Source organism: Rhinolophus hipposideros (assembly GCF_964194185.1).
Source record: "Rhinolophus hipposideros genome assembly, chromosome: 4".
Classification (NCBI taxonomy): Eukaryota; Metazoa; Chordata; class Mammalia; order Chiroptera; family Rhinolophidae; genus Rhinolophus; species Rhinolophus hipposideros.
The window spans coordinates 50,615,327-50,640,757 of NC_138050.1; the positions used below are offsets into that span (position 1 = coordinate 50,615,327).

At 38.0% G+C, this 25,431-nt stretch overlaps 1 protein-coding gene across 5 annotated transcripts in view; it reads left to right on the forward strand.

Annotated features, from left to right (window-relative positions):
- The window catches only part of PSD3 (pleckstrin and Sec7 domain containing 3), a 366,738-nt gene that overhangs the window by 321,006 nt on the left and 20,301 nt on the right, over positions 1-25,431 (forward strand). For all 5 annotated transcript variants that reach the window (XM_081046336.1, XM_081046338.1, XM_081046337.1 and 2 more), the window contains 3 exons: positions 8,087-8,244; positions 10,840-10,984; positions 22,820-22,963. In XM_081046336.1, coding sequence (XP_080902462.1) covers positions 8,087-8,244; positions 10,840-10,984; positions 22,820-22,963 — 447 coding nt within the window. The remainder of the gene's footprint in view (positions 1-8,086; positions 8,245-10,839; positions 10,985-22,819; positions 22,964-25,431) is intronic.

A 25,431-nucleotide genomic window follows, 5' to 3' on the forward strand; every position in this document is an offset into this window, starting at 1 on the left:
ACACACTTCCTCATGACTACCTCATTTTCCTTTCTGGTCCCCTCGCTTAATGTTATTTAGTCACATTTGCCTCTGACTTTCAAGCAAGCAATAAATCCACAGGATATTGTAATAGTAATGTCAGAACCATTAACAAAATGTCATCTTGGAACCTATGTGAGAAATAACATGGTGTCAACCCCCTAAACAAGCTTGGGTTTGCAGTGTAGATAAGAAGACCAGTCTTATGCAGTGAATGGCTAGTCACATGATAGAAATCAAGTGTATTGTTAAGTATTGGAAAAACATAGGGTGAATGGAATAAAGTTGGATGAATAACTGATTCCAGTTTCTAGAACTCTCTTAGGTAGAGCACAATAGGGCATTTATGGTACAGTGGTTTTGTCTGTCTTCCAGCTAAGTAAGAATGCACTCCTATCCTTATTTGGTTCTAGCACTTGCAGTCCTCTGAGCCCAGGTGCATGCCAAAACAATGTATATTGATAATTATTATTACTGGAATATAAAGTGTTCGTGGCAGAGAAGTCTAATATTTTAATGTAACACAGTTCATATGTGCTTTAAAATTTTGAAATTGCTCTGAATTGATAAGATTATTTCGTTCCTGTTGGTGCTGATGATCCATCATTGTTGACATTGAATAGTGACTTCATATCCATTTGTTAACTGAGAGTGAGTCATCTGTTGGCCAATGCTTAGACAAGACTTTGCTATCACCTAGCTTCAAAAGTTCTGTATTCATTTCTGTCATGAGCTTTGTGTCTGACCATGCTAGCATCTCCCTTTCTCTTAAAGTATTTTGTTGTAAATTCTATGATGGTATTCTTGTTAAAGGTTTGGTTGTGACAAAACTGAGCTCTGTTACCCTAAAATGAATTGTCAGGTGACTGATGGAATGATTAAGAGTAATGGGTGTATGTGGCTGGTTAGTGCGTGCTAGTGAATTATTTGATTAGTGTATTATTCTCCAGACCAGGCTCTTGAATCTTTTAATGTATTTTATCTGTAGGATCTAGAAAACAGCTATTCAAACCTGAATATATTAGCCTTTATTAGTCTTTTGAAAGTGAAAAATCAGCCTATTATCTAAAAATTTAGTTTGTTGTCACAGTATTCTGGGAACTCTCTGTCCTTGATATGAAATCTTCTTTTCATTTTTTGGATTACTTGGAAGAGAGATTTGTTCCAACTGCCTATTAAGGTTTTCAAAAGTCTAATTAGAAAAGGAGGTTTTTGGATTTGGTTTTGGTTTTGGTTTTTGCAGTGTTTGAAGTATAGGTGGCATCCAGAGTGAGCCTGAGCCAGGCAGAAGAAAGATACTGGAGATTCCGGGCCTCCCATTCTGTGATGGTGGCGGCCAGGCTGAGGCTGACATGCCAAATAACCATAGTGCCAGGGGCCAGCTGATCGCTGCCTGGTCCTGAGGGCAAAAAACACTTCACTGTATGCTCAGGGTATTTTGATTTCCTTTGGTGAAATGGCGGGCTCCGTGCCCTTTCGCACTTCGTAAAAGCCGTATGGACCCTCTCTCATTCTCTGCAATGGAAAATGCATGAAAGAAAAAGTTAGTTAGGCTTTGAAGCCATTCCTCTTAGGAAAATAATGACCATATGTATGTTTTCATTAGTCATAATTAGATCAACGACCCAGTCCAGCAGAGAAGAGTGACCATTATATAAGAGATATTTAGACATAATCATAATTCTGAAAAACTATAAATTCATGAAAAGACATTGCTTCTGGAGGCACAGCTTGTCTCTGGTTTAAGATATATAGGCTGTGCTCTGAAGGTTTCTGTGTAAAAGCACAATTCCAATTCAACGGCCTAGCAAACAGAAACTATTTTTTTCCTAATGCATGTTTTTGTCCCCACATGAAGAAATGATGCAGTGCCTTGTGACTTCTTCCAAGTTATTCACGTGTGAGATAGGTCCAGAGCTCAACTTCTGTCCTGTTGGCTACACAGGTCCCTAGGCAGTACTTTTCTCCCCTCTGGGTCTCTTTCCCTTTCTCCCCACTTCCCTTCCTTTCAGTAACTGTTATAACCACAACAATTATATGAAAGTTCTAGATGGAAACATATGAATTAGAGGCTAACTGGGTCTCACAGGGCTCTGAACTGAGTGTTGGAAGGGGTCACAGACAGTGACAAGTGCAGCCTCTAACAGAATTTTAGTGAAGCCCGGAACTAAAAGGGAAAGCAGAAAATAGCCTCCCACCAATAAAAACTCTGATCATTGTATTAGTTAGAAGAATGGAAGGGTGCTGGGATTTTTTTTCCTATTCAGAAACTTTAAACTGAAGTTTAAAGACTTAAATTTCATCAGTTATTGAGTCAAGGAACGCTGTAGTCTTTTTGAAGGCTGTCAGTGGTTATCTACTCTTTCTTCCAGTTCAGCTGTGTAATCATTAAAAAGATAGATCCTAACTTCGTGGGTCACACACCAGATTTATCCTAGAAACTTTCCTGTGCCTCACTGAAGTCTGAGGCCTTACTGAGAAAGCATTTCAAGTTCTTCAAGTCCTACGATGTCTTGAAGTGCTCCCTCTCTTGTGAATTAAGGAGGGTTGCGATGCAAAGTGTTTCAGTGCTAACGAAAGCCCTCCTACTGATACTTTCACATCCTTGTAACACGGAAGGACAAGTTAATTGAGCAAACTCATATGAACATTTTGAATCCTTTGCCTTTCCCTTGCTTATTCTCTCTTAATTTTCCTTAGTACAGTAATATGGGACATCAAATATATGATTAGTTAAGTGGTAGACTCAAATATGCCTTCATTTGATTTGCTATCATTCCTCACTTCCAGATTTGTGGAAATGTATCACTTTCTATGGCTCCCTAGTAAAAGAAAAAAGAAGCTGAGTGATTTCTAGAAAAATATCTAACCAGAAATACTTAGACATTTTTTAAACGATAGTTGTCAAATTATGAAAAAATACTGTAATGCCTTTATAAAAAAATCAGGAGTTAACAGACAGTTTAGCATCCAGTTTACTTTAATTACTGGCATTTTTATTAATATCCTCATCGCTTCAAACAAGAATGTGTTCTCAATTCCCCTGCCCATATTCTCTCAGTGGAAATCAAGACCATTTCAACTTTATTTTAAATTGTTTTAGTTAAGTATACCAATTGACCTATTTAATAAGACATGAAGTAAATACTTTGAAAACTAGAATATGAGCATGTTTTTAATGAATTTCGATTGAGATTTGGTCACTTTCCACATTGGACTTTATAGTCTCCTGAGTACAAATTTTCAGACTGATGCCAATTATTTGTGCATATGTAGATGACTTTTGTGTTAGTGTGTTGATTCAATTTCACAAGAGATTTACTTAACAAGCTTTTTAGGGGGAAAAGTGTTTCATTTCATGCTTTAAAAGAATTGAAAATAAATACATTGTGAAATGGCATTCTTGGTGCTTATTAGGATGATGGAGTGGTCTAATGACTCATACCAAATAAAAAGATGTACAAGATTGCAAGTGAACACAGAGGAGAGTAACATGTTTTTAGGCATCATTTTCACCTCTCATTTGTTTGAGAAAATGGATGGTAATTAGATGTCATGGAGCATTTTCTTTTCTTAAAGAAAAATTTTTGATTGAATTTATCTTGCTCTCTGTTTCACATTTACTTTGCACAGTAAAGAGTCTTAGTTTGGAAATGATTTGATTGCAATAATTTATCCCTTATCCCTTATTCCTTCCCAATTTCATCATTCAAATACTATCTTTTAATTTAAGTAGTGAAATAAAGAAATAAAGAAAATAAAGTAAAATAAAGATTACTACTTTAAATAGTAAAAACAATGGTACAGTTTTCCCAAGTTGAATGGACTTTGTAGGACAGTCATTTCTTTTTATCCATTGTCAACTCTAATGTTTCCAGTCTACCCTGGGTTTTGCTCATTTATTGTGGACTTGAGTTTCATTTTCTAGTGGGAATTCAGAATTCCAAACACATTTTGTTTGTATTTTGCCTTTGTGTGTGTGTGTGGTAAAATTATCTTACTATAAACTTGAAAAGAGGAACCTTGTTAAACTTAAAATTCCTAGACTTTGGTTTCATTCTAATTAAACAGGTCCTGTTTACCATTTCTGTCCTCTGCAATATTTTCCTTCCAATTTCAGATAAACTGACAATGTAGAGTTTAGGAAATTGCCTTCCAATCAAAAACAATGGTACAGTTCTCCCAAGTTGACAATTGCTGTTAGCTCTTATTCAAGGCTATAATAAATGTTTCATTTTAAAAGTCTTTGCACATTTGGAGCTGTCTGAGAGTGTCATCCTTTAAGCTTGGTTTCAAATAATATCAGCAGAGAGAATATGCTCCAAGTGTGATGGTCTACGTCATCCAGTATTAATACCTATCAACTGGTCTTGTGTTTCTTATTCACCTATAGCAGCTTGTTAGACATCATGATATATGTAGGAGTTTAACTGGTAAGAGTTGTAATTATCGCAAGGGGTACTTATGGAATGAGAAGGGATGAAGGCCAGTGGCAGAACTAATATCTGAAGGACAAGCTAAAGAGGAACTAGCAGGGAGATACGAGAGAAACCAGGAGAGTACTGTGACAAGAAGCCAAGGAAGAATTTCAAGAATATTGTTGACTTCCTTGGATGCTATAAGATGTGAACTAAAAAAAATCGATTGAATTTTGCAATTAGGGGGTCACTGCTGACCTTTGGCAGAACAGTTTCAATGAAGTGTAGACATGGACTCCAAGTCTCAGTGGATGAAAGGTTAAACTGGAAATTAATATATGAAAACAGTTAATGCAGACTACTAACTCATTGTATATTAAGGAAAAGAGAGGTGACAGCTAGGGGAGAAAGGAATACTCAGGAAGGGACTACTATCTTACAAAGAGAGACCTTGAGTGTATTTACAGGCTGTGGGGAAGAAGCCAGTAGGTAAAGAATGATTTAAAATATAGAAGAAAGGTAACCAATGAAATAAGATCCTAGGGAAGGTTGATGGAGGTTGATCTGAGAGCAGAGGAGTAGACTTGAGCAGGATTTCTGTTTTAGAAGGAAAAAAAATAAAGGTGGTCACAAAACACAGGTGTTTATAGGGTATGTAAGCAGAAAGTTTCATATTTACAAGCTTGTGTTATAAAATACAAGGTCAAGCTACGTGCTACTAAGAAATTATTAGAAATTAACCACCTATCAGTTGAGTGCTTAGTATATGATGTGAAACATTAAGAGTTTAAAAAAACTATCTCATTTAATTTTGTCCTGTGACTCAATGAGAAAGGTATTATCACTAGTTTTCAATCAAAGAAAGTGAAGCTTAATGAGTTTAATTAACCTAAGGTCACAGAAACATTAAGAATAATATCAAACTAGTCATTTGAATCTAGAGGCTTCAAATTCCAGGCACCTGTGAGTTTGTGGTGCGTTAAGGGTTTTGAAGAGAATGGTGGACCTTTGGCGGGATGGAGCAGAGATTATCATGGCCATGTAAAACAGTTCTCATTTGGCACTGGGTGTAACCGTAGCTGGAGACCATAAATCTGTGGTGCTACACGTCTGCACAACTGCGTTAATTTATCTCTAGCAGCAGTAGACAGCCCACGTGAATGATCAGTTAAGGGAGAATTAGAGTGGGGAATTTTTTACTTCCAGGCGGGATGGGTGAAAATATTAAGGCATAGCCTGGCAAAAGTTCCTGAGTTCTAAAGATAAAAAGAAACTCCTAAAAGCTTTCTAACAGAAAATACAAGAAAATGAAATAAGAACTATAGACTAGCTGTAGACTTTTGTGAAACTGGAAGGTAGAAAACAGTAGAATAGCATCTGCAAACGAGTGAATAGAAAAAGAATGCAGCCAAGAGTTCTATACCCAGTTCTATACATGTCACAAGACCAAGTGGTATAAAATATAATGTAACAGAGGAATCAATAAACTTGAATACAAATACACACTCATCCCTCAGAGAATAAACTTTTTTTTTGTATGCTTATGAAATATTTACAAAATTCAAAAATGTAGTTGGAAAACCTTTACAAATTAACCTGAACATAGTTTGAGGAAATAAAATATACTTTACAGATCATATTCTTTGGTCACATGCCAATAAAATTAGAAATACATAATGACAAATAACTAAACCTTTAGGAACTTTAAATTTGAGGAACATTCTTTGACATGACTAGATCAAAGAAGAGATCAAAAAATAAACTATAAACTCTCTAGAGAATAATAAAAACATGCTCTTCATTCTCAAACAATTGGTAATCTGTACTGAGAGAAAAGAATAGATAGCCTTAAATCCTTAACTAAAGAAAACATGAAAATCAAAAGAACTAAGTAATCATCTTAAATTCAAACAAGAAGAAAAATGAACTAAAAGAAACTAGTGAGAGGAATTTAGATAAAAGTCCACGTCATGGAACCAGAGCATCAAAAACGGTGCATACAAATTTCTAGTTTGATCTCTGTGCAAACTCAAATATCAAATGTGTTAGACATCGATATGTATGGAAATGGAAGTAGCATATAAATTCTCTGAAGGTAATTTTGGCCCTGGTCATTTATCCTCATTCCCTATCATTCATCTACCTCAGATTCCTATCTAGAACTAAGTGGTTAAGTTGAGTGGGTGGCTGGCCAGCTATGCAGGGTTCTGTTATAGCATAATCTAAAGACTGGAGGGGATTTTGTAGTCATGCTACCTCCGACTGATACTTCTACTACTCTAATATCACCTCCCCTGGAAGGGGATTTGTGAATCTTTGGAATGCTAAATTACTAATAAAAATCTCACTTAGAAAAGGCAAGACCCCAAAACATAACTAGATTATATTTTACGTATTAATAGTAATTATAGAAGAACAGATACATGTAAATATATTGTATTTCATTTTAAGATTTCTTTTCTCCTTTATTCATCATACCTCTCTAAAAAAGTCATTGTCAACAGCAGTTCTGTATTTTTGAGGCTTAATAAAATAGACTTGTTGCAATCTTAAAGTAGAAATGTCATCCTTTTATGTTATAAATGTAGGTGATCTTCATATTGCTATTGGTAGTTACTATGTATTTTAGAATTTCCTTTCCTTTGTATCTCTTAGGCACTGTCACTAGATCAACAGCTGCTGTTTATTTCTGACTCAGTTTGAATCGATGGCCATAGTACATTTAATTATTGCTTGATTTGTGGAGGGGAAGGGGAAGACGGGAGGAAGAGGTATGGGAGAGCGTAATTTTAATTTTTAAAAAATTTATAAAACCAGACTGTGATAATAGACAATGCCTTCCTTCCTTTAGGCTTTTATGACTAATTAGAAGGTGAGGAGTGTGTGTGTGTGTGTGTGTGTGTGTGTGTGTGTGTGTTTACGTGTGCTTACTCTTTACAAAAAAAATACAAGTTTAGCATCTTTTCTGATACAACATAGGAAGGGGGAAGAGGAGACCTTCAACACTAGAAAACATTTCCTATAACTATTTGTAATGTTTATTATATTTACATTGGTTTTGAGGCCTTTTTTATTCTAAAAGACCCAGAAAAACTACTAGGTATAATAATAATAACCACCACCAGCACCCATGAAAACTGCTAGATTTAACACTAATAATAATAACTGACAATAATAATAGAGTGAAATTTGTTTTTTTTATTTATTTTTTGTTTTTTTTAATTTTATTGGGGAATATTAGGGAACAGTGTGTTTCTCCAGGGCCCATCAGCTCCAAGTCGTTGTCCTTCAATCTTAGTTGTGGAGGGCGCAGCTCAGCTCCAATTCCAATCTCTCTGTTTTCAATCGTTAGTTGCAGGGAGTGCAGCCCACCATCCCATGCAGGAATTGAACCAGCAACCCTATTGTTCAGAGCTCACGCTCTAACCAACTGAGCCGTCCGGCTGCCCCTAAGCATACTTTTCAAATAAGAGCTTTTATGACATTTATGAAGTAGCAAAGAGTTGTTTTTACTCACCAGTCATTTCACTTTTTCTCACGCACTTTCAGGAATTTTCTAAACATTTTTCTCGTAATTTTAGGTTTTAAAAAGAGAAGGCGAAATCTGAACATGGTCTTGTCTTTGTTTCCGTTGTATCTGTCTGTAGGATGAATATAAGCCGGAAAAGGCCCTGTCTGAAGAGGATTTGAAAAACGCCGTGAGTGTGCACCATGCGCTGGCGTCCCAGGCCACCGACTACGAGAAGAAACCGCATGTGCTTAAACTGAAAACCGCAGACTGGAGGGTCTTGCTCTTTCAGGCCCAGTATGTTTCATTGCTTTGGTTCTTGTTGTTTCAGTTTACACAGCACCACTTTATACTGAAAAAGAGGATCGAGACCTGCAAGGGAAATTTTTTTGAGTTGGCGCCAAGGTCATTAGCTGGTTGCATTAGAGAGACAACTGCCTAAGAAAACTATAGAATGAGAAATATAAACCCTGGGTTCAAGTTTTGGGTTTGCTGCAAATCAGCCCCGTGACTTTTATCCAACCACTTACCATCTGTAGAACTTACTATCTTCATGAATAAAACACAAGGGTTTTGTATACAAGTTCTATCACACAGTGAGTAAAATGCACCTGGATTTGAATCACCATTTCCTAGCTCTTTGTCCTAGTATGTAATTGAACCTTTTTGAACGTCAACTTGTCACTAGTGTAGATAATAATATTTACCTCATAGGGTTCTTGTGAGAATTAAACTAGATCATATATAGAAAGTGCCTCACACAGTGCCTAGCATGTAGAAAAACTGTTTGATAATAAGTGTCGTGTTCTAACCAACTGAGCCATTCATCCCCTTTTCTCTTGCTTTCTGAGCTCTAATAGTCTATGATTAAACCATAAGGCAGAGATAAAACCATATGGTGGGCGAGGAAATAGGATGGATTACCAGCTTCATAAGGGTTCCCTGACAGCCTTCAGATTAGAAGTGGAACATTCCACATGGAGAATTCTGGGTTTGGTTAGAGAGAAACTGGATTTTCAGAACTGAGTCTCTAGACTAGGGGAATAGGAGCATGCGTAGCATAGGAGTTCTGGGCGGTGTTATTAATCACGGAATACCTTTAACAGCCTGAGCGTAACTTCAGAATCACTCTCAACACAACACTACCAATCAACCGCATTTGGCACTGGGGCTAAAATTTGACATCAAGAGAGTGAACACAAGTATCGGTGTGCTTGTCGATCAAAGCAATGAAGGCCCCAAACAAGGCACAAAAACAAGAGCAGGCACTGGGTGATTTGTGGATGTTGAACTTACGAGGGTATGAAATTGCTGACATCAGGTGAGGAGGAAATCGCAAGGAAATCCAGGTTCCACAGGATTTTTGTAGTGTGGGAGTAAGAGAATTTTAACACCACAAAGGGAACCATAGCCCGATGTATAATTGCAACTATTAGTCATAAAAGTCCTTCAAATTATTCTATTCCCCAACATTGTTCTTTAAAATCTAACATCCCGGATATAGCTATGGAGATTTCATTACTTCAGAGAGAATTGATGCAGAGATCAGTCAATTGCGATAACAGAGCCGGGGAAATCAGATTAGAGAGGCATAAAGGAGTGCGATGAGGAGACGACACTAGTGTGGTGTCAGGTTGGTGTGGGTTCTCTTAGAGTAATCGGTAAAGGAAATGATTTTAGACTGGCTGGCAGTTTGCCCATCTTCTGTTTACTGATTATGTACGTGGTGGATAATCTGTCCTTGTTCGCGGCTATTTCTACCACTCATTGGTGAATTCACAAATATTTATTAAGTTCTGTCAGTGCTGGACTCTGCGAATATGTGACCTCTAGGTTAAAAGTATGATAATGATGTCAAATGATCTTCACATCAGGTGGATTTTTTAGCGTCCTATAGAGGTATACTTTACATACCGTTTAATTTCACCTGTTTTGAGTGTGCAATTCAGTGATCTTTAGCAAATTTACAGAATTGTGCAGCCATTACCACAATTCACTTTTGGGACACTTCCATCACCCCAACGGGATCCCTCATGCGCATGTTGCAGTTACACCCATTTTCATCCCCAACCCCTAGTCTCCTTTCTGTCTCTATAGTATTGCCTTTTGTGGACTTTTCCTATAAATGGAATCACACAGCAATTCCATTTTGTGTCTGGCTTCTTTCACTTAGCGTGAAGTGTTTGGAGTTCATCCATGTTGTAGTATGTGTCAGTACATAAAGAAATACTACTTTATTGCTCAGTAGTATTTCAACTGTATGGAAATATGCCACATTTCCTTTCTTCGTTCACTGGTTGGTGGACATTTGGATTGTTTTCCCTTATTGACTCTTACAAAGACTACTACTGTGAACATTCACATACAAATCTTTTTGTGCCTTTCTATTAGGTATATAGCTAGCAGTAGAATTACTGAGTTGTATAATAAATTTATAGTTAACTTTTAAGAAACTGTCAGAACTGCTTTCCAAAATGGGTATACCCTTTTACATTGCATGCTGTCAATTTATCCTTCATTTGGATTTTAAAATCAAATTATGTGATTGGAAGAAATGAGTTCATTTTTAATTATTTTTTTACTTAGCCTCGTATCAAACAGAAAGCAGGGGGTTAATAAATATTTACTTTCAAGTGATTTTGATTTTTTTCCATCTTCTGCCTCTTTGAAGGATAATCACAGCCTTACATCATGATGATCATACATTCCAGGACCTTTCATTACCATGGTGATTGCTGTTGAAAATGTTAAATCTTCAATAAAGTTTTGTCGGGTTAATTGTACCAAGAAGAATAAATGATTTTATGTGCCATCTGCAGTCAGTAATGAGAAATGGGCAAGGTGTTAATGCACTTAGAAATACCCTAACATAAATATGTCTGTTTCCCACAGGAGTCCAGAGGAAATGCAAGGGTGGATAAACAAAATCAACTGTGTTGCAGCTGTATTTTCTGCACCACCATTTCCAGCAGCCATTGGGTCTCAGAAGAAGTTTAGTCGCCCACTTCTGCCTGCCACTACAACAAAATTGTCTCAGGTAAGTCATTTTACTAGTGCTTTGAACTTGGAGAAAAGCACTTCATAAAATAATCTTATTAATATTTGTATTTGAATAATGCTCCGTATCTTGGGGGCAAGGATGAGACTTTGCCCTGGAAGGGCATATTGTATAAACGGGGCAAAATGCAGCATACTGGGTTTTACAGTTCTTATAGGAAGCTGACACGATTGAGTCAAGGATGATAGAACACATACTTTCAATTAGTTTCTAAAATTTGTATTAGTTTACTACTCAAGTAGTCATACAGCCCTGGTTTTTTGTTTTTGTTTTTACCAACAGCTCATATTTTTTAAATGACTGGCTAATAATGTTAGACATCCTACTTTGAAACAAGCTTTTTATTTATTCTTTCATTTATTTTATTTTATCGATCTTTTCCCATATCCCAGGTTGTATTTGATACTAAATATATAAAAACATTCCCAGGGACCCACTATTCACAGTACCCTGGGGCAGAACCTTCCCTACCCCTTAGGGAGAGGAAAGTGGACTGTGTGGGCTTTTCAGCTAATCAGGACAAAGTACGTGAGAACTCTTTTCTAAATATGTTCACATAAGCTTGTGTCCTGTTGTCAGATTGATCTCTCTAAAGATCATATTTTATCGTGTCCCTCTCCTACTTAAAACGCTCTTCTAAGGACGTTACCTACAAGCCAGTTTTGCCGATTTCACACCTGTCTGCAGCACCCTATTACCATTGACTAGTCAGGGGTTTTGGAAGCTACTTTGATGTCTTTGTGAATTTCTTGTTGGTACAATAATAGGAATAGTTTCATCTGGCACTTGATAGTAACTGGCTCCTCTGCACATCTGATATCATGATTATCATTCACACATTTATTTAATAAATATGTATCATGTGCCTGCAATACTTCAGAGACAATTTTAGGCCCTCGAGATAGAAAAGCAAATGAAACCCAGACGCTCTCTGGGATTGGATTGGCAAATACAGGCAAATAATTGCAATACAGCATCATTAGAGATACAGGAAGGATAAGTCCAGAGTGTTATGGGGGCACAAGAAAGGGACATCTTACCTAGCCTTGGAGATGGAGGAGGAAGTGTGGTATCTAAAATGAAGCTGAAAGGGTGAACAGCAGTTAGGTGTGGTGTGGGAAGAGAAAATGATGCAGCAGAGGATAAAAAAGCCCTGGGGGGGGGGAACGGAATGGGATGCAGGAACCACCCATAAGTTATCAAATATGACGTGAGCACAAAGTGTTAAGAACAGGCAAGAAACATTCCTCTGGAGGTAAGCAAAGGCCTAATGATGAAAGGTCTTGTTTGTCGTGTGTAGAATTTTTGATGCTTCACTGGTTCCCCAGCATCCTTAGGATAATAATTTAAGCAAAAAAGTAATTGGATCCAATTTGTGCTTTAAAATTGTTCTTACTACAATATGAAGAAAGTATTAGAGGAGGAAACTCCTAGAAGCAGAAAGGCTGATTTTAAAGGCATCTTCAATAATGCAGAGGAAACATAAGTGAGTTGGGGAAGAGATAGATAGAAGCAGAAGAACTTGAGAGATCTTGAGTGTATAGAGTAGGTCATCCTAGTGGATCGCTGAGGGGGAAATAAGGGCTGTCATTTAGGCTTGGGCAGCGGGGACTGTGGCGTCTGACCTGGGCTTTGGGACCTCATTGTCTCCTGGCTTCCCTCCTATTGCTTCTTCCCTGGGTCCCTTTCCTCTTTCTAACTCCAAATGTTGCAGTGCCTGGTGCTCAGAAACAGATCAAAACAGACACTTGACAATTTTTTTTAAGTTACCCGTAGTTGAGAAAAAATAGGGATAATGTTATGCCAAGAAAAGGAGAGAAAGGTCAGGTAAAATTAGTACAAAAGTATGTCCTGTGAGGTGGCAGGGAGGTCATTGGATTTCTTGGTAATGACAGTTTTGGGAGTGATAGGAGGAGAAGCCATTTTGGTCTTCTTTTAAGAGGAAATGGGAGATAGTAAGGAAGTGGAGAAAGGAGAATTTGTGTAAGTCTTGCCCTAAGTTTATAAAAACAATAAAGCAGACTAGTAGGAAGAAGAGAGGAGACACAATTTCAGGAAAGATTCTTTTGTTTTTGTAAACTTATTATTTCCATGAATTGGTTGCTTACCATGTAAACCATTACTATTATTATGTAGTTCATAGCCTACTGAGAAAAGTTAAGAATAGAAAGGACCAATCCAGCTCACTTTACAAGGCATCATGGCATTTAATTTTCAAGGATAATAAATACTTCCAGAAAAAAGGAAGACATCACCTTTTACTGATGACCAGAAAGTATGTTGGCAGACTTCTCCACCTATGCAACGAAAATATGAATTCTTAAAGCAAATGCAGTTCCCCACTTTAATTTTGGGTACTTAACGTAAACAGAAACCACCTTACACAAGGTAGGAGGAAAAAAAACAAATGAACAACTAGAAGCAAAAAATACCTTCAAAGGTTGGGTTTTGTTCTATTAATCTCACTAGGGATTTTCCGATTGTTATTTTTCAGTAGGTACATCTTTCTCACAATCACTCATATAAAAGATTCAGAAGAAAATGTGAGTTGAAGTGAAGGAGGAACATTAATAAGCATAGAACAACCTAAGTTTTTCCTTGTTCTTTCCTCACTATAAAATCTATGTTTCTATTTACTTTCTACTTTAAAAAATGTACTACTGTCCTATTTATGTGTAGGCTGTATATTAGTAAGTTGTTTGTACATGAAAATGAATATGTTCATCTGTTTGTGTATTTTTATCATGAGACCAAGCAAGCAAGCAAGCACCTTTATCAAGGCAGAATCTCTTATTTAAACACATGTCTTAAACTGGAACTAAAAATAGAATGCCTAAACTTTTCAATATATTTCCTCATTTTGAACATAAATCCACAGAAATGCAAAGTAATACATATGTAATTTGATCAAAATGATGGATTCGCTATTTTAAGTAAGAAAGCCATAACCAAAAAGAAATGTCCTCTTGTGTTACATAAGACAAGATGACCAAGCCCTTTCAGGAATTTAATTTCTTTGTAAAAGAATATGATGATTTCCTTCCCCACAAATAAATCACCAAACTTTTGTGGGCCTCAGTTTTCCATCTGGAAAATGAGATCATTCTAGAATATTTTTATTCTATCACTAGCTCTAGTGTGTGTCTGTGTGTGTGTGTGTGTGTGTGTGTGTGTGTGTGTGTGTGTTGCCCAGGTCATCATGTTTATCTACTAAAAATGAAATACATGTCTTACCTTTGAGAGTAAAAGGACAATATAGAAACAGCTTTGTAAAACCAAGTATGTGATGAAGAACAGGTTAGAAAGAGGGAGAGAAGAGGTAGTTTGCACATAGCCTGATGCAGGTAGTTGGGGAACCCTCCACTTCAAATAGAGACTCTTGGAGGACGTCTTTGCTGCAATCATAGTTCTCCTTTAGTGACTCCTGGAATGTGTCCGAATGTGCCCACGAGTTCTCCAGTACCTGGAAGATTGGTCCTCTCCTGTAGCCCAGGCGTTCTCTACCTCGGCACCACTGACAGTTTGGCCTAGATGGTTCTTTATTGTGGACGGCTGCCCTATACAGTGTAGGGTGTTTGGCAATATCCCCAGCCTCTATTCACTAGATGCCAGTATTTCCCCCCCAAGTTATGACAACCAAAAATGTCTTCAGACCTTGCCAAATGTCCTGTGGTGTCAGAATCCACCCCCCTGTTGCTGAGAACCACTGCTGTAGCCCAGCCATCTTTCCTTTCTCCATACACCCACAGCCTGGCTATGACTCCCGTAAATGCCAGAACCACTTGGATAATTTTGATTTACAAAATACATGTATAACATCGTGAGTGCCCTGCTGGAAAAAATAAATTAAACATTGTTAGGAAAAATCTAAACATTCAATTAAAATATTGTTTGCTGCTTTTAAAGACACACTGTTCATCACCCCGTCGTTTGCAAGCTTTTCTTTAATTTATTCTTGTCTTCTATCCAAAACATATTAGCCTTCATTATTAAAATCGATTATTGTCAGTGCAGCGTGGTTGTTTCTGAACAACTCTGCTGTGTAGGAGGAGTCGCCTTCTTCACTTGTTTTTCACGGCAGTGTTGCCAGACCATATTTTTCTTCTTCTGTTGGGGGTGGAAGCCTAGTTTGAAAATTTAAGTTTTGTTTCTCCTTTTGGTATAGCACTCTAGACTTCAGAGTTCCTCCAGGATCTATTCAGGACCTTTTCTACTCATCAGAATGCTCATTTTCAAACTTGAGTGTGCACAGGAATTGTCTAGGGGCTTCTTTAAAATTCACATTTCCCAGCCTGCCGAGCTTGATCGGGTCTGCACAAGGGGCCCAGGAATACGTGCGTTTCTGAGACCCGTAGGCAGTGCAGGTCCTACTTAGAAACACTGCACTGTTGCCGTCCCTACCTCTCACTGCTTCTCGGGAGACCTATACCTCATGAACCTACCCTTTCCTGATACGTAGTCCTGTTTTCTTCTTTGAAATCCAACCATTCTCCTAGAAAAGTTGGTGTCAATGGATGATCACGAACTGCTAACTTTTGAAGGCCAGGCCTAGTGAGGAACACTGATCTGAGACAAAGGAAAGCCCTGCGCTTGCCTCTCTCCCCTCATGTTATCCTGTGCTTTGACCCCGGAACCGTAGTGCTAAGGACCAGGGGAGCGAGGCGGTGCTGGTTCCCAAACTGGCCCCTGTACATGGACTGAAAAAAGAGGCAGGCCACTCCAGATTGGTAGGTGGTGGTTTTAATCAGCCGGGGAACTTACTAGGCTTTTCTCGGGCGCTGTAAGAGGAATAGATCTCTGCACCTGCCTGCCAGAATCTTAGAAGTTTATGTGGAGGCCTTAACTAGGTTCTGTCACAGGTAACGTCCAGGTGATCTCAACAACACCTTACTCTCAAGGCTGTGTCCTTGGGGCAGCTTCTAGCTAAGGATAGGCAAGCACATTCCAAGGACGGGAGGAGGTGAGGGGTCTCCAGTTGCCCGGGTCCAGCTCGACGGTCACCCAGAACTCGTATCCTCTTGATGACCTCCTCCAGCAGGCAGGCATTCAGTGGGATTTCAGAGGGGGGAGTCAGTCTTGTAGTTGTTTCCCTCACTGGCCAGAACCCAACCCTTCCCATCCCACTTAATTTCATACTTTTAGTCACAAATCTGTCACTTCTACTTCTTAAATATCTTTCATATCCTACCCACATCCCTTAATTCCGACTTTTGTCATCTTTCACCTAGATCTTTGGTCTCCTAACTTTTTTGATCATTCATCTTATCAATACTATTTGAGCAGATATCCTCCAATATATGTGTATCTTTTTAGAAAATATATTACATGTCCTACTACATGTTGTACTACCAATACAACATGAAAAAATGCTAAACGTTGTTAGTCATTAAGGAACTCAAAACCATTAGGATGGCTGTAATTTTTAAGCAGTTTTTTATTTAAAAAGGAAAACAATGTGTTGGATATGGAGAAATTAGAACTCTCATACATTGCTGGTGGAAATGTAAAGTGACACAGCCACTCTGGAAAGCAGTTCAGTGGTTCCTCAAATGACTAAACATAAGAGTTAACATGTGACCCAGAAATTCCACTCCCACTTAGATATCAAGGGAATGAAAACATACACTCCCACAAAAACTTTTACATAAGTGTTCATAGCAGCATTATTCATAATAGCCAAAGGTGGAAATTGCCATCAGCTGATAAGTGGATGAATAAAATGTGATATATGCGTACAGTGGGTTGTCATTCAGCCATAAAGAAGAGTGAAGTGCTGAAACATACTCTGCAATGCAGATGAACCTTGAAAACATGACGCTAAGCGAATGAAGCCGACCATAAAAGAAACATAATGTGTGATTCTATTCCAAAAGAGTCTCTTCTAGAGGAACTAAAATATCATAAAATTAAATCAAGGTGATAGTTGCACAACCCTAAGAATACACTAGAAAACACTAATTTGTACACTTTACACGGGTGAACTTTATGGTATGTGAATTTTATCCAATGCTGACTTTAAAGTTCTTCCCAAGGGATTCTCTTGCCTAGATTGCCCACACCGCACTTTGGGCAACTCTGGCCGACTGTTTGTATAACCACTCACAATCTCTCGTCCTCTGATGTTGCTTCTCTCCAAACCATCCTTCAGAGTTCAGGCTAAAATATGATTCATATTATGTCACTTAATCTTAACTGGCTCATTTTTGCCAACAAGATGCAGCCCAAACTCTCTGTCATGGCCTTACATGGTGACTACACTTTTCCAGAATACACTTCATATTCATTTCTTAGAGATCTGTATTTAACATATATTAAGTACTTAGTAAAACAAGTAATTAAACCATATTGAAGTTATTATACTGAAGTTCAGTAAACACTGTTTAATTGAAGGTATTTAAAACTATTTTAACATGAAACGATGAAACAAAATCTTTCCGATATTTAAGGCACCCCCTCAAACTGACTCTTAAGGCATATGTTCTTTATTCTAAATCCAAGATTTAGAGGTTTTGATAAGGCTGCAATGCTTAGCAGTTTCACTTGTAAATTGTCTATCAGATTCCTAGAAATGTCATTACTTTCTGAGTCATCTACTTTAAAACAGGACAAAGGAAACAAGGCGAGCCCTACCCTCTTTATCTTCCCTTTTTTTAATATTTCTGTTTACTGAGGGACTTCTGTATTCGGTGAGTGGGCATTATAAAAATAGCTGAGACAATGATCTTGGCTCGCAGCTAATGAGAGCTTAAGGTATGTGTTAATATTCTGCAGGTGATATCTGTAAGCTGAACACTGCTGCGTACTGTCTTCTCAGTGCAGCACTGCGTTAGACACTGAGAGAAGGATTTGAGGATTTGAGAAAAAGAACCCCTGTCTGCCTTCAAAGAGCTTGTAATCAGTAAAGGAGATAAAATTCACACATAAATCAGAGTGTATTTTGCGATGAGCGTGTGCTGTAGACGTTTTGAGTGTTGTAGTGATGCAGGAGAGGTAGGGATTGTGAGATCTGGAATAGCACTGGTTTTGAGTGGAATTTGAAGAAGGGACCTGCCTGTTTGAGAGCCATGGGAAAGAAGGCATGTTAGGACCCAGGGAGTTTACAAGAATTTTGAAAGCCTGAGGTCAGCATTGATACATTAAGAAACAACGTTTTGAAGCTTGTTTTCAGCAGCCTTGCACATTTAAGAAGGTTGTTCCAAGGCAAGTTTATGACTGGGAGTTGGGAGGAGGGGGCCGCTGTCCCACTGTCCTTACCTCTGTGGCCTTGAGCAAGTAGTTGTTGAACTTTCTAGCTCTCCATTATCTCTAAGAGGAAGAGGTTAGAAGGGGCGACGACCAGATTCTTTTTCACCTTAGAATTCCTAGGACTCCATATTCCACTATTGGGAGGGGGAAAAAACAAGATTGATTGATGGGGAAGAGGTTAGAGGAGGCAATGGCTAGATTCTCTTTCACCTTAGAACACCTAGGACTCTGGTAGGTGTTCCGTGAGCGTTGCGGATGGGTGACCTTTCTCCTCACCTGGCGCTTTCTGCCGTCTCTCTCTTCCTCACTATTCCTCCTTTCCTCTTACAATGTGCATTTCTATACTGTCATTCCCTTTTATTTTCCACAGCTTTTCTTTCCTCCTTTTCTCCAGGAGAAGTAATAAGTAAGACTTATGCTTGGTTTGAAAGGATAAAGAGCTGATTTCTGGGCCTCACTAGTGGCTGCACCATTGGGCCGTGCCTCAGAATGAAGGCTCTGTCTCTGCCTCATCCCTTGACTCCCTTGGAGATCTGGAACAGCCAGTTGCCTGGTTCCATTGCCTCATCAGTTGGAAATACCTCATAGAGATGAAATTCCAGTTCAGTATGTTAAAACAAAACACGAAATTTTCCTCAAAGCACTAGATAAATAGGAAAAAACTAAATCTTAGGTGCTATCATCTGAAACTTGCCTTTAAACAAAGTTTCATTGTATGTATTATCAAAGGTTTTACCAGCTTACATCTGTTGACGTATAACCAAAGTAATCTCTCTTGCATCTAGTATTTTAATAGCACTCCTTAAGTTCTCACTATCTAACTTAAAACAGTTTCAATCAGTACATGCCATTTCCTCTCTCTGTTCCCTTTCTTTACACTTTGTCAGATGTATTTCTCTGCCTTCTCTGAAATCCATTTTGTTAGCATTTTCTCATAAGAACGCTATATTTGTTCCCCCAATGAATTATAAGAGCAAAAACAAGGGAGAACAAGGGTTTCTACTTTATCTTCCTTCATCATGTTTATTATAAACTTAATTGTCCTGAGTCTGAGAATGCAATATGTCGCCATGGCTGCTGCATTTGTCCTTCTCCGTTTTTTCCCATTGGTTTTTGTCAGGAATCTGTGTATTTTCTTTAATGTGGGATTCTAGCTTTGGAAAAATTTGCCTGGTCTATGTATCTTATGTCCATAAGAGCTACGTGGTATTTTTATTTCACTGATCAAAATGGATAGATTAAGAAATGTGTTTTTTAAATGCTTTTATTTTGAGATTTCATCCTTGATTCTTGCTTCATGAAGGCAGTGGAGTAGAAGTAAAGCATTACACATTGAATTTCAACATTACTTTCACGAGTTTCTTCATAAAAGTATAGACTAAGTGACTAACCCTTTATGCTGTTATAGGAAGAGTCAGGTTTATAAACAATGAATAAACCCTAGTAAACCCAGATTTTGGTAGAAAAGTGACGAATATGCTTTGCATATTGTCCTGGAATATATTCCTCATTAAAATACATAAGTAGAAATTGAGATTTATTCAACAAGAAAGGACATTTCAGATTCAAAATTGAGAAGCCTAGATCTAAAGCTTTTTTAAAGAATCAAATATCTAAGAGAATATCTACACAGAGACAAAGTCCAAAACTACAGAGAATTTTAGAAATTCTTTTGCCAAATTATCTAAAATCTTATTTTTTAAAAAGTTAGTTTATGGATTCTAATCATTTTATTAACCAAAAAAGAACAGAATTCATTTTTTTAAAATACACTATAAATCACTATACAAATCTGGACCCAATAGAAAAGAAGGTCCTATATTTCAACAGCCAGTTCACAGAAGAAGAAATCCAGTAAGCATATGAAAAAAATTGTTCATCTTCACTGGAATCAGGAAAATGTGAATTCAAAATACAGTGGCTAATCATTTCATGCCCATGAAATTAGCAAAAATTTGCAAGTATGATATCAAATTTTGGCAAGGATATAGAATAATGGGAACTTTCTAGACTACTATAGAAATGTAAACTGGTGGAAACACTTTGGAACACAGTTTAGAGTCATCTTAAAGACGTGCATATTCTAAAACCCAGAAATTCCACCTCTTAGTGATTATCCTAAGGAAAATTCTTGCTTATATTCAATAGGCAACATATTCAATGTAGTTAGTGGCATTTATAATAGCCCATAGAAACCCGAAAACAACCTAAATATCCTTCAGTGAAATTGTAGTATGTCCTACAATGGAATAGTATATGATGGTTAACAGGAAGGAACTAGAGCATGTATGTGAATAAATTTTAAAAACGTGAAAAAACAAGTTACACAAGGAAGCTTATGAAGTATAAAAACCTACAGAACATACTCTCTATTTTTATGGACACATGCATTTGTATAGGAATAGCATAGAAAAGAAATAAGACGAGTACATAAATACAGGGAGTTTCAACTTATTTTATTTCTTAAACTGGGTGTTAGATACATAAGTATTTTTTATATATCATTCAATATGACATTTTCTTATATCTGAAATATTTTGTTAAACGAAAATACACATCTTTTTTTTTTGAACTGGTCTTAACTTTTTTCAAAAGTTCTATTAAATAATGTACATGTTGCAGTAAATATACAAAAGAAAATTACTTTGAAAGAAGAAAAGCTATGAATGTGTTCTTTTTATTCAGCTCTGGCTGCCACAGCAAAATACCACAGACTAGGTGGCTTAAATGACAGAAATTTTTTTGTCACAGTTCTGGAGACGGACCATTCCAGATCAAGGTGCCAACAGGGTTGGGGCCTGGTAAGGGCTCTCCCCTTTGGTTTTCAGATGGCCCCCTTTTTTCTGTGTCCTCACATGGCCTTTCTTCCATGTTTGCCCTCAGAGAGAGAGTGTGCTCTCTTGAGTCTCTTCTTACGAGGCCCCAAATCCTATCAGATAGCGCTGTAGTCTTATGACCTCATTTAACCATAATTACTTCCTTACAAGGCCATCTACAAATATAGCCATAATGGGCTTTAACATAGGAATTTTAGAGGGACAGAAATATTCAGTCAATAATATAGTTGACTGTCTCCTTGGAGAAAGAAATAGAAAGATGAATGAGTAGTTGTAAATAAAAGCTACCTGAAGCATTTTTCATTTGTGTTCAGTATTATCAGCGTACAAATGACAGGTTTGGAAATGTGGACTCCTTTCTAAAATCTCAAAAGATGTTTCTTTTTCTTTCCTCTATACTTTTTTGGGGCATCTTTAGGAGTTTTGTTTTGTTTCATTTAGTTGGTCTTTTTAAAAAATGAGTCTTGTCATCTTTAATTCACTCCTGCTACCTCTCTTGTTCATTTTCCCATTCATGTACTCTGGTTTTTAAAAATGTTTCTTTGTTCTCTTCTATTGTGATGGCTTTAGACTTGGACTTTTTTCCCCCTTGTTTAGTTTTTAAAAAGATGTGTGTTATATAACAAATACCTAAGCTATTTGAGTTTTATAATTTCTGAATACCTTTTTTTAAATTTAGAGTGATATTATATCATCTTACTTAATATTTATAATTACTCACTTCTGGTAGTTTTTCTAGTTATTCCCCTCACTCTCCAAAACAGTGTTTATATTTTGAAATTATGTTGGTATTATACAAAATGTATTTACCACCTTGTTTAATCAGTTCTTCTTCATTTGCTTTCATCCATTTATTTCTTACATGTGAAATTTGCACTCAACAAGAATTTGGATAATTACATGTAAAAGTGGAATAGTAAGTAAAGCAGTCATACAGTTTTAGGAAGGCAAGAGAATTCCAGTCTCTTTGTTTCATTTTTTAAATGCTGCCAGTGTTAGGTAGTGTCTCCTGTTAGGTAGTTTATTGCTCAGGTGATATAAATGGTGCCCCTAGAATGGAAATGCTTTGACATAGGATCCGCCATGTTGCATTGGTACGTGGTTTCTGTAGTAGCACTGTTCAGAAAGTAATCCCTTTCTAGGTACATTTTAATTGAAAAACTGCTTTGGAGCAGTAAAGGTGAAGGAAGTCAGAACCTCTACTACTTTGGAGGAATAAAGGATAGCTTGCTGCATTTTTCAGAATATCATCTGATAGCTTTCAGAGAATTATTTCTTAGTGGAATTGCTTGTCTCATAAGGGAAAAAATATATATGTAGGCTCTTCAGTCATTATACCAGAGAGAGAAACAAGCAACATTTCTGAGTGGCCATGAAATGGAGAAGCCACATTGCATGGCACTCAGGATAGGGGCTTAACTGTTAGCGGGTGCCTTGCCTGTTGGCGTACCTTAGGAGGCCTGGTCTCAGCTCCGCTACAGTTACACCTGAGACGGGGCTCGGAAAGCGTTTGGATTTGTGACAGGGCCCAGTTAGAGAGGCCAGACTTGGTAGCCATTTTGCAACAGTACCTGCGAGCACAAGCCCGAGAAAGTTGGTAGGACATGGCAGCAGAGGCACACAGGACTGTTTCGATGAACAAAAGTCATTCGTCATAAGGGATTTTTGAAAGTACTCTACAACTTTTCATTGATTTATTTTCAGACATTAAATGGCTTCCTATTTCCTGCAGGAGGAGCAGCTGAAGTCTCACGAAAGCAAGCTGAAGCAGATTACCACTGAGCTGGCTGAGCATCGCTCGTACCCCCCGGACAAGAAGGTGAAAGCCAAGGAGGTGGACGAATACAGACTGAAGGGTCACTACCTGGAGTTTGAGGTACGCTGCACCTCACTGTAATAAGAGCCTGTGCCGCAGTTATTTTGTGATTTTCCCGTGCGGCAGGTGTTGTTTGTTTGTTTGTTTGTTTGTTTGTTTACTATCATGTAGGCAGTGTGCCTTGCCCCTGTCTCTAACTTGGGAGCTCTGGGAATGGTCCAGGTCATGGTGGCTATGTTTAGGATTCCGTTTACGCATCAAACAAACCTCAAAGAATAGCTGCCAGTGTATGTGCTCAAAAGCAAATAGCCTGCCTGTGGAATACCTGCTGTGAGGGGGAAAAAAGAGTAGATGGACATGCCAGGGTGGGCAGCTGCTTTCTACGTTTCTGCGTCTCTTTCAGCAGAGTTTGAGTCCAGAAAACAGAGAGTAGAGAAAATGAGACAGAGGGTGACATGAAGCATCAGCTTTTCCGGCACATTCTTGCTGTTAGACAACACCCAGTGCGTTCCTCCTCTTGCCACTTAAAGCCCTTCAGAAGGAGAATGATAAGTTGTGGCGATTCATATATAGCAAGTGTGGTTATTAAAAAGAATGGCAGGCGGTGTGTATAAACTCTGGAATGGTGGGAAATTTAAAAGAAGGTTGAAAGCAGTGTATATAGTAAATGTTAATCTTTGGCAAAATTTTCTCCCAAATGAAAGTGTCAGGGTGATCCAGGGTCCTCTGACTCTCCTCCTTCAGCTGCCACTTTACAATAAAGTGTTTTTTTTTCCCACAGAATTTTTTTTTCCTGTAGGGTGTTCTGAATCCATCTTTAGCATTAGTCTGTTTTACTTCCCATCAATCATCCCTTCATTCCTGTCTTATCATCCTGTTTCCTCCTCAGGCTTGAAACCTAGAATCCTTAGAGCACCCTTCCCTTCGCCCTTGCAATCCCCCGAGATCTAATCAGGAGCCAGGTCGGGGCACTCACCCATCACTACCCTCCTGTTGCTTTTATACGTCCTCTGCTCACGTCCTGGGTTTTTCATCTCTCACCTGAACCTGGTGGTTGCCTCCTGTCTCTCTTCAGTTCATCCTACATACTTCTGACAATCAGTTTTCTAAGGCTCAATCCAGATTATGGCACTCCTCTGTTCAAAGAGCTGCCCTTGATTTTCCCCTACACCTCCCCTCGTGATTTACCTCCTGAATAAAGTCCCGATCCTTTTCGTTTTTAATTTATTTTTCAATTACAGTTGACGTACAATATTACATTAGTTTCAGGTGTACACCATAGTGATTAGGCATTTATGTACCTTATGAAATGATCAACTCAATAAGTCTGTACCCACTTGGCACCATACATAATTCTTACAATACTGAATATGTCCTCTATGCTGTACTTTAGTAACACCCCCCGTGACCGTATAACTGGCAATTTGTTCTTATTAATCTCTTTCACCTGTTTCACCTATCTCCCTGATGCCTCCCTCCCATCTGGCAACCATCAGTTCTCTGTATCTATGAGTTTGTTTCCATTTTGGTTCATTACTTTGCTTTTTAGATTCCAAATACTAGTAAAATCATACAGTATTTATCTCGGTCTGACTTAATTTAGCTTAGCACAATGCCCTCTATGTCCATCCATGTTGTTGCAAGTGGCAAGATTTCATTCCTTTTTATGGCCAAGTAATATTCCATTGTATATACCGTATTTTGCATTATTTTTATTTTATTATTTTTATTCTGAGAGGATTTGGGTTCCTTCTGTCTTTCCACAACATTGGTTTTTCCACAACCTTGTACAAGTGTATGTCGTCACATTTCTGCCCGCTCTCCACACTTTTATCTTTTTTCTGCCCCAACTGCTGTTCCCCTCGTCTTCATTTCTGAAAGTCTGTTTATCTTGCAAGATGCAGCGCAAATCCCTCCTGTGTAAAGCCTGCTCTAAACCTACTAGTTGGGTTTACTCTGCAACAATTCTTGCCACATTTGACTTAAGGTTAAAGTTATTTCACTTTGTCTATCTATCTATGGTGGATTCCATGTCACCTCTCCCTGCTCAAGACTATGAGCCTTTGGAGTGCAGTAACTTCAAGTTCATTTCTAATCTTTGCTCTATGCTTGCTTATTGAATTGGACAGGATTCATGGAAATTTTAAAAAGTCTCCTCCTGAGTTATAAAATTTTTGTTACAAAATGTGGCATTTGATCCACTGCAGATCCATGTACTAATTTTCTTTGTGGTAAAGCAAAGTCCTTGTTCTGGGCTGATGAAGAGAAATCGTTCTTTTAGTAAAGGCAAAAGTTTATTAGCAAAAACTGTGAAAGCCTTACCAACAAAAGACTTGAACAAATTTTTTTTTTGAAAGCAAACAAAAAAGCTAAGCAGCTCATTTTTCCCTGGGCTTGTTCGTTCCTGGGAAATGGGAGTGCTCAAAACGCAATCATAAATCTTCACACTTCTAGAGGGGTTTTCAGCTCTAGGCCCTTATAGTTTCACATGTGCTAATTAAATTTTCCAACACCTCAGTCCCAGCTTC